The 10706-nt window shown below is 46.1% G+C and overlaps 1 protein-coding gene across 1 annotated transcript in view; it reads right to left on the bottom strand.

The window, feature by feature from the left end:
• The window catches only part of nhsl3 (NHS like 3), a gene marked incomplete at its 5' end in the record, with an annotated part of 37593 nt that extends 33044 nt beyond the window's left edge, over positions 1–4549 (bottom strand). The window contains 4 exon segments of the mRNA XM_079749375.1: positions 2–79; positions 82–367; positions 2249–2355; positions 4525–4549. Of these exon segments, the coding sequence (XP_079605501.1) occupies positions 2–79; positions 82–367; positions 2249–2355; positions 4525–4549 (496 nt within the window).
• Between the last annotated feature and the right edge of the window lie 6157 nt (positions 4550–10706).

Genomic DNA, 10706 nt, shown 5'->3' on the forward strand with positions numbered 1-10706 from the left:
CCTTTGTCCGGCGAGTGGTTCTGACCCTCCACCTTAGTGTCCGCAGTCGCCGTCGTCGTTCCCGCTCCGTTCACCCCGTACCGTGGCCGGTCTTCTTCTTCCGGCTGCCCTTCAACCAGCAGAAGGCCTGGCCCAGGGAGCCGGCCTGCTTCCGCTGCCCACGGTGGGCCTTCGCCTCCCGGGCTAGAATCTCAGAGATGTCCTTGGGGACCAGCTCGCCCGTGGAGCGCTCTTCGGGGCATCCTATACAGATGTGATATATATATATGTACAGATCCTGGGATCCTATCCTTATGTGGATGATGAGGAACGATCGTGAGGGCTGGGGGCGTTCTTGAACCCCGTGTCGCCACAGGGTCACAACCCCCTACTGTCCAAGTCCGTGCTCTTGGTAGGGCCGGTCAGCAGCTGGGACAGAGAAGAACATCCATAAGATCAGAGACACATAGGCTAGTGGACATTACTGATGTTAGAATGAGAGGGGAAGTGTGAGATAGATAGAGAGAGCGATAGAGAGAAGGGAAGCAAACATATAGGAGTTATCTGGAACTCAAACAATACGAAAGCTCAACGAGGGAGGGGTTGAGGTACCCACACCAACTATTTTTGAAGTCCCTATTTTGAAGCAACTAGCCTACTCGTCGTTGAGTCATGAGCAATACAATGAGGGATGTTGTTTATAAAATGCGGCATACACCATGGCTTTAAATTACTAAGTGTCCAAGAGGCATAACCCTCTCTGTGGTGAAGGTGGCGTTGGTGTCACTTTGTTGTGAAAGGCACTTCAACGTCACGAAAAGAGCAGGGATTGAGTTTGGTAGAATTTACAAAAAATTGGAGACAGCATTTTTTTCTGAATGATGCTATTCATTTAGTTACAGTGACCAAATGGCATGGATTACAATGTTGACAATCATAGAAGACATACTAAGATGTGTAAAACAAAACAAAAGCAGATTTTGGGTTCACTGGCACTTAAACACTCACTTGAGGGCAAGTGAGTGTGAAGCAGAGATAAATCGAAGAAAAGAGGCAAAGATTGAGGGAGAGATATACAGTGGAGCAATTAAAAGGAGACGAATTAGAATGGAGAGATTAATTAGCAAAGCCAGAATTTATTGAGGATTAGTATGAAAAAAATAAGTAAAAGACTCTTGAACACAGATCAAAATCACCAAACTGTCCGGCAGTGCTGAGCCCGCCATTACATGCAGTGTATCAAACCCACATTCCCACAAAGTCTTCCAAAAAGATTTAGCATTGAAGGACTGATCCTCCCTTTTCTTCTCATTGTGATATGTGTGTGTGTGCATGTGTGTGTGTGTGTGTGTGTGTGTGTGTGTGTGTGTGTGTGCGTGCGTGGTTGTGTGCAGAGCCCATACCCAGCAGAGGAAAGAGGAAAATCACTCACTGTGTGTGAACGTGCAAATAACTGTGTGCGCGTGTGTGTACATTACACATGGTTGACATAAGCAGAAACATGTGTGTGTGTCTGTGTGTGTGTGGGTCTGGTTGGAAAGCTTGAGGCTTGGGCACGAAAAAATGTGAATGAATCAAATATTTAAATACAGTAGAAGTTTAAATAATGGCAACATAATGGCAATAAAAAAATCATAACATGCGTTAGTATCCACATGTGGAGAACAGACATAAGGATGCTATCAACTTAGTTTAACAACGGACGCCGTAAGTTAGGAGTTAAACACATACGCATCCACTCACTACCCAAAGTCCTCAAAGTCCTCTTATTATTATTAAGCACTCTACAACTTACTCAAGAGTGTTTGCTTAGTCCTCTTCTGCGCTCTTCTCCCTTCTCTCCCAGTGTCTGAGCGCAGGCTGCTGTGAGCATGTCTGTATGTCTGTATGTCTGGGTGTGTGTGTGTGTGTGTGTGTGTGTGTGTCTGTGTCTGTGTGCGATCAGCGGTGTGAACGGGGCTCCATGCATCTGTGAACACTCAGTCCCTCCCTCTGTGGGCCAGCCAGCCTCTCCTCCCTTTCCCTCTCTCTGTCTCTCTCTCTCCTCTCCCACAGAGCTGACCCAGGAGTTAGTTAGCTAGCAAGCTAGCCTTGCACATTGAAAAGCCTCGAAAATACCTGAGCGGTTGGCATTAGCCTACACAATCATTTATCAAACAGAAGTAAACAACAACAAGCAAACATAACATAACAACCACAAAAAACCAAACCTTAGATAAGGTATATTATGGACAAAGTATACCTACTCTATCGGGTCTTTCTCTTTTGCCTTCGTTTCGTCTTTAGTCTTATCCTCCCTTTTGGGGATCAGGTGTGTGCGCCCCAGCCTCCCTGAGGAGGGCAACCCCAGGGTCTGGATACATCTCAGCAGCAGACCTGTAGCAAACACCGACCACGCCTCACGATCACAGTGTATACAGAGCCCGACCTGCACCGAGCGATTAAACAAACAACAACCCCAAATGGTTTAGCGTGAAAGAGTGTATCATCTGCATACAGAGCAAATCTCTGAGGTGAGGACATGCAGCCTTCTAATTCTGCAGAGCAAAGGAGTGGCCCCTGCAGCCAAGCGGTAACCTGACACCTGGTCCAACCTGACAGCACACGCACACATGCACACGCACACACACACACACACACACACACACACACAAACACACGCACATGTAAACACACACACTGAGATTCAGACAGGTAGGGGTGGTCACAAGAGGCCCCATAACCTGGAGGGCTTGCCCAGCATTGGAGGAGGCCCTAGAGGAGGCCCTTTCCCCAGGACGCTGGAGCATTTTAGAAAAAGCTGTTGTGTTTTGTGTTTCACAATGGTGTTTCGCGTTTTACAAACAGGAGGAGCTCACATCATAGCCTGTGTGTGCGTGCATATGGGGTTTAATTGGAGAGTTTTGGTGTGATACAAATGTGTGGGTGTGTGTGTGTGGGTGTGTGTGCGAGAGTGTGTTGGTGTCTATGTTGGCACTGGCTCATCTGGTTTGGATATGGAGTGGACTCTCAGGGGTTAGGGCTGGAGAGGAAAAAGGACGGAGGAAGACGGAGGAGGTCGAGTTAGAGAGGGAGGGGTGGGATCCTTGGGGAGAGGACTTGGGCCACACCTGCACAGCCACAGCTCCTCAATACAATTCAAATCAGTTCTGGCTAGCAGGCAGTCCTGGTTTCCCATTTTAATTGGAAGAATCACTTTGCATATCACAGTTGTTTATTTTCGACAGGGTTGCCTTGGGCAGCATTGTTGGCAAGGCAACAACTTCAAGTCCTACCTGACTGAGGTAAATGTTCCAATGTCCAACACACACTAGATGAAAAACCGCCACTGTACCATACACTTCTGTTAAAAAGGTTAGATGAACACCAGTATAGGTAAAGTATAGTAGTGGCTTCCAGTTTCAGAGAAGTGGAGTGGTCAGTGGTTGGCTGAAGAAGTCTATCTGGCTACCTGTCTTTTGGGATTATTTGAATAACTGTGTTTACGCTGCCAATGACCAACACTTCCCCCTTTAATGGGAAACTCCAGGAAGTGCACAGATAAACCTTAACTAGTCTACTTCCCCTTCAAAGTATGGGTTTCTACAACAATAACAAATACAACAATACTGTACTGTAGCAATGCATTCTACAAGAAATACAATAAAGCAATATCTTATGTATATTTGGGAACATTCGGATATTGCAGCTGCTGAACTACAGAGAATATCATTTACTAGGGAAAAAATAATTAATAATAATAACATTACAATGAGACAACTGTAATACTAGGCACAAGACAAGGAATAACTTTCACAGAGATGTTTTCTTTGGTTACAGTTTAATGTTTTCTCAGGACTTTCCTCAGAACCGTATGACAGAATTTTTTGGGTTGTTGTGTATGCTTGAGAAAGTGAGTGTGTGTGTGTGTGTGTGTGTGTGTGTGTTTGTGTGTGTGTGTGTGTGTGTGTGTGTGTGTGGGCACGTGTGCTAGTGTGTGCATCCAGGGAGAGGATGAAATGAGTCATAGTTTAGTTCTCTCAGGCCAAACAGATTGAAATGTTTTAGGGTTTCCATGACGATGGAGAACGGCCACCGTGAGGGAATGAGAAGGGAATGAGAGAGTCCGTCAGGGGGGTTTTGTGTGTGTATGTGTGTGTGTGTGTAGGTGTGGGTGCCTAAAGCCATGTTATATGTGTATGTGTACGTGCCATAAATGGTACCAAACAATTTTAATACCAGAACACCATGAGCCCTCTGGAATGTTTTTTTTTTTTTTTTGGTTCTTCTAACTCTCCCTCTTTTTTTAATGAATCTCTAAAAAATCCCAATTCATTACCCTTCCCATTGTTAACAAATCATCTAGAATAAAATAACCTACACACACACACACACACACATGTATATATACAAACACATATATGTAACTAGGCAAGCCTCTTCCAGCAGTAACCGTAATGTGTATCCTTTGTTTAGGGGGCGATGGCATTGTAAACTCTGAAGGACACCTGTGATTACTTCGTACCTGAACTGTAGTAACACAGGTGAGGGACGCCAAGCACTCACCTGACAGCCCCTCCTGGCATTCCATTCTAGTCTAGCCATCGGTCACCATGGATACCAGCAAAAGCCTGTGGAGTGAACCTCAGCAGGTGCGGGTCAGATATGTTGTAAAATCAAGAATTGAAAATCGGATGCTGTTCGGAAACTAAACCAGGCCAGGGGGTCAGGCGGTGTTTTGACACCGCTGCCAGCCAGCCGGCTCCTTCTGTAGTTCACTAAGGCTGTAAAAACCTATTCCAAATGGCACACACCTATCACAGCTGACAAACTGTTGTAAGAGATGTTTTGGATGCGGGTGGGTGTGTGTGAGTGTGTTTTGTGTGCCTGTGGTTTCCAAGTGTGTATTTATGATTGTGTGTCTCACATATGACTGAAAGGAATGAGGTAACGGCCAGGAAATCCAAACTGGCGGAGGGATAAGCCCCCCTGCTCCCGAACCAGCTTTATCACTCCCACTCTGCTTTTGTCCCCAGATGAACACATTCTTTCTGCACCAATGGCTGCCTCTCGCTCTCTCTGTCTCTCTGTCTCTCTATGTCTCTCTCTCTAAAGAAATGTTCTCTTTTTTATCTCCATCTCCAAACGTCTGAATCTATCAACTATTTGATTAAGTGAACACTCTTAACCATACATCTTCACATTAGCTTTGCACTCTTGCTTCTTACTTTGATTTTCAGTGTTCATTTCTGTGTGTGTGTGTGTGTGTGTGTGTGTGTGAGTGTGTGTGTTCATATATTTGCCCAGTATGAAGCAGTTTACGAGAAAGTCTATATGTCTAGAGGGCAAAGTTAAATTCCATGATACATTACATTCTGGCTATTAATAACTGCTCCCAACTCGTAGAGGAAGAGAGGGATGGAAAGAGAGAGAGGGATGGGGAGGGCGGGATAGGGAAGAGTGAGGGAGAGGAAGAGAGGGATGGAAAGAGAGAGAGGGATGGGGAGGGCGGGATAGGGAAGAGTGAGGGAGAGGAAGAGAGGGATGGAAAGAGAGAGAGGGATGGGGAGGGCGGGATAGGGAAGAGTGAGGGAGAGGAAGAGAGGGATGGAAAGAGAGAGAGGGATGGGGAGGGCGGGATAGGGAAGAGTGAGGGAGAGGAAGAGAGGGATGGAAAGAGAGAGAGGGATGGGGAGGGCGGGATAGGGAAGAGTGAGGGAGAGGAAGAGAGGGATGGAAAGAGAGAGGGATGGGGAGGGCGGGATAGGGAAGAGTGAGGGAGAGGAAGAGAGGGATGGAAAGAGAGAGAGGGATGGGGAGGGCGGGATAGGGAAGAGTGAGGGAGAGGAAGAGAGGGATGGAAAGAGAGAGAGGGATGGGGAGGGCGGGATAGGGAAGAGTGAGGGAGAGGAAGAGAGGGATGGAAAGCGAGAGAGGGATGGGGAGGGCGGGATAGGGAAGAGTGAGGGAGAGGAAGAGAGGGATGGAAAGAGAGAGAGGGATGGGGAGGGCGGGATAGGGAAGAGTGAGGGAGAGGAAGAGAGGGATGGAAAGAGAGAGAGGGATGGGGAGGGCGGGATAGGGAAGAGTGAGGGAGAGGAAGAGAGGGATGGAAAGAGAGAGAGGGATGGGGAGGGCGGGATAGGGAAGAGTGAGGGAGAGGAAGAGAGGGATGGAAAGAGAGAGAGGGATGGGGAGGGCGGGATAGGGAAGAGTGAGGGAGAGGAAGAGAGGGATGGAAAGAGAGAGAGGGATGGGGAGGGCGGGATAGGGAAGAGTGAGGGAGAGGAAGAGAGGGATGGAAAGAGAGAGAGGGATGGGGAGGGCGGGATAGGGAAGAGTGAGGGAGAGGAAGAGAGGGATGGAAAGAGAGAGAGGGATGGGGAGGGCGGGATAGGGAAGAGTGAGGGAGAGGAAGAGAGGGATGGAAAGAGAGAGAGGGATGGGGAGGGCGGGATAGGGAAGAGTGAGGGAGAGGAAGAGAGGGATGGAAAGAGCAGGGAGGCCCAGGAGAGGACAAATTAAAGAGGGACAGAATGTAAATAAAGGTGTAGATAAAGTACTCTACAAGGGTTCGGCTATTAAATCCATAGGCAGGAGAACACGGCCTCTGATGTCATGATCAACATGACGCAAAAGTGCGCAAATGTCCAAAATGCAAGGACAAATGGTGGTATCCCTCCCTCACACCACACCATACATTGAAGGCTCCACATTGAACATCCCAAAGAGAAGCGGGAATTGAAACCAGGAGAGTCCATTCGAGAAACGGAGAGGGGTGATGCTGGCCAGATGGAGGACATGCTGCTCCAAACATACATAGACGTAAAAGTGTTGTGCTTTTAAGGGTGCCCTTAAGGTAGACTATGGCAAGTATAGGAGAAGTAAATGTCTCATTGATATGTTATCAATGAGGGAACAGCCGAGTCGTCTTTGAAATTATCCTTTGTATTTCGGCAAACCTTGTTGTTTAATTTAATCGGGAAAGGTATGTCCTTCATTTCTATTTGCTGGGAATTTGATTCACACAGATACATGGGATGCCCACATGCATGCACATTCACACGCACATTTACACGCACACACACACACGCACACTGACACACACACACACACACACACACACACACACACACACACACACACACACACACACACACACACAGTTGACCCATGGCACAAGAGTATTGCCAGGGTGCGATTTGTGAAAAAACCAGAGGGGGGGATAATTTTGAGAAACATTTGTTAAATGTTTCAAAATGAAGACGGACCCTGTGTATTTTGGTTGTTAATTATTACGATGTAATGGTGAAAATACTTTGGGTGGGGGGGATAATTTTTATCCCCACCGAGGATAAAAATAATTCAGCAGAGGGTAGGACGTGTAAACCAGAGGGGGGGATAATCCCCACCATCCCCACCGGCAAATCGCACCCTGAGTATTGCACTGTGCATTCTTTTACTCTGCCTTTTAATTTAATTTACAGGAAACCTCCACCTGACCTTCCCTCTTGTCAGGCAGATAATACATGCTTTCATAAGCACAGCTCTTTGTCTACTTCAGTACAGTACATTGGCAAGAAACCCTAGTGAGGTAAATGAAAAGTAAACATGGAATAAAGAAAGGATCTGTGTTTAGGGAAGGATTTTCATCGAGCTGATGCTATCTGGATATAGACCAAGATATGGGGAAAGGAGGATTTCCCCCTGGCTGTATAAATCTTGCTCGTGATAGGACAGCTGGATGACCCACACGACCTCCCTTCAACCAATCAGAGTACCATGTCGGGGCAAGTTAGGGATATTCCTGCTAATCATGCTAAAGCAATTTTGTTGACCCTTGAAGTGAAGATCAAACCAACCTTAAAAAACACAGGAGAAATAGAAAGATAGACAGTAAGTAAGAAATTGATTGATTGATTGATTGATTGAGCTAAAAAGAGAAGGAGAGAGCCAGAAGTCTGTTCAATATAATTTTGAATCATGCTGTGTGTGGCTCATGACCAGCTACAGTGCTCAGTGTCCCCCTCAAGAACAACCACATCGAAGACTTCTGTGAATAAGGCTCTCGATCCAACCATTTTTCTTTTCCTTGGACAACAAAAATACTTCTGAAGTTCTGGTGAAGCGAATCTGGTGAAGGGCCAAAAACCCAAGTGGACTGCACTCCATCACATTGTGGCATACACACACGCTCAACAACTGAGAATGTTCTCAAATTAAAACCCTTTTGGGAGGAAAGCAACAACAAAGATTCCACTAGTTTTCGAATCCTTGAAATTACTTGCAGAACTGTTGCACAATTGGATCTATAGAGGCTTTGTATGGGGTAGTGTGTTTCTATTATGTACTTCTGAAGGGGAACGGAGGGGGAGGGAGGCATTTAAGGCAAACCGTGAACCTATCACGATGGGGCTCAACTGCTTCTTTCCCAAAAAACATTTGTTATTCCCCTTTTGCAGGAACTCCTGGGTGGGTGTGGCTGCAGCTGGGTTTAGAACCGCACAAAAAACAAAACATTTGCTTTTTTCCAATGCCGCCCTCTTCTATGCTGAACCCCCCACCAAGCGGCCCTCTTCCTCTGCACCCCCTGTGTTTTTGTTCCCTCTGCCTTTTCGCCGCCTCAGTCCAATTAAAAAATAACTGTCGGCCTGTTTTTAGTGTTGTTGTGTTTCATTTGATAATGCCACGTTTACGTCACTGAAAACAAGAGGACAGATAACGGGAGCCTTGTCACGTCAATGTTGTTAATAAAACGATGGGATAGGCCATTGGATGGAAAACATGTGACCAAGATAATATATTATGATGAACAGGGTACTTTGGTTTTGTTCCCAGAAAACGGCTGCGGCAGGTTTGAAAAGCTAATGGGATGTAAGAGGGAGGGTAAGAGAACATTATTTTGCTTGTGTTGGGACTAAACCATTTACCATCTCAGTGTTGCTAGAAAGTCAGTTCCTTAAAAGGATAGAATCAGGAATCCTCACATGCACACGCAGTCGAGACACAGACACACACCCAATGACTCACCGGACACTGTGTTTACCAATTGGGGAATCAGCTGCAGATTCCAAGCTCATCACTAGGGATCGATGTTGTAGCAGAGCATGAATAGGGATGTATAGTGAGGATAGGCCACGGGGATTGGCAGTCCTGTGTCTTCTCAATTGTTTGGAAGTACTTGTTTAGTTCTCTCAAGGAAGACCAAGGAAGGAAGACCTGGCAAACTGGCAGCTACCAAATACACTCTCTCACAACTTTACTCACATGCTCCGGGTCACAGCTTCCAAAAGCACACATACGCATGTACGTACGCACGCACAACGCAGGTACGCAAGCACACACGCATGCACACACGCATGCACACATGCACGGACACACACAGCAGCTCGACAGAAGACCGTAGCACCATATCAAAACACAAAAGCAGCTCCATTAGGAATCCTTTTAAGTAATGACCTAAGATATCTAGCTCAACAGACCTGTTGAGCATGGGCCAAACAATGGGCCCAACGGTTTACATAGTTTCCCATGTCAACTCTCTTTCGGTAACCATGTCAACTCTTCAGATTCTCATCTCCTCCAGAATCCTAACTCCGCACCACTCCTCCAACACCTGTGAGAGGCTCTTTGAGACCTCTCATCGGTTGCTCAGGAAAGCTTAAATATCAGGGAGGATCACCAAAACAATGTAGCACTATTTACAGTATTAGGTCATCCCTATCCCTAAAGACACTTAAAAGCGCTTGTGTAACAAACATACAGTTGGTTGATGACGATAAAAGAAAGATTGAGTGTGTCAATGGCCGGAGAAAGGCACTCACTCTATGAAACATAAACACACGTCAGTTCCACTGCCATTAAAATGCACTTAAATCAGAGTGATTCGGCGATGTACCACTTACAATGTGGCAGACATAAGACAACCGTGACCTACACAATACACATGCATGAAGGACATCGGCACATTGGTTTCGGAGTAGGCATAAGCAATTCTACAGTCAACAAGACATACCGACAGACAGGTGGTCAGGCTCTGAAACCAGATGTGGTCGTCTAGAGGTTAGGCCTGTGACCGGTGGGTCGCCACATCATCTGCTGGGAAAATGATGCTCAAGGAGCATGCTCACCTCACTTAATAACTACACTTAAAATAACATGGAATACTTAACCTCCTACAAGTGCAGCTTACCAGTCTAGTTGAACGTAATAGAGAAAACTAATTATAGGTCTTTGTAGTATATTGACATTTCTAAGGAACAGAAGGAAGGAATTTTACTGGAGTTAGTTCCAAAGCGATAAATATTCAGCCCCATCGTAAAATATTCACTCTCTTCTCCTCTTCATGGGATATAAGACAGGATCCTTCAATCTTCTACAAGAAAATTGGTTTAAGTGAAAGGTTAAACAGCTGTTTCTGAAATGTAACCAACGAAGAGCTGGGGCTTGAGGTTTCTTTCACTTTGGATACTGGAGCACTAAAAACCTTGTGCGGGTGTGCTTGGGTCATGGCCAGGCCACCTCAAAGCATGGACATCAATGCGGTGCTAAATCAGGAGACCCCTTGACTTGATTATTGCCTCCCTCATAAGGTTTGGCTCGGTCAGAAACAGACACACTGAAAGAGATAAGGGTGGACTCCAATTAATAAATAATTCCCTCTGTCGCTGGACAAAGAGAATCCCTAAAATCCCTTTTGTGGTAACATCCAAATGACCGAATCAATGAGCTCACTTTTTTTATAGAGG

This window comes from Pollachius pollachius, assembly GCF_949987615.1.
Source record: "Pollachius pollachius genome assembly, chromosome: 13".
Taxonomy (NCBI): domain Eukaryota; kingdom Metazoa; phylum Chordata; class Actinopteri; order Gadiformes; family Gadidae; genus Pollachius; species Pollachius pollachius.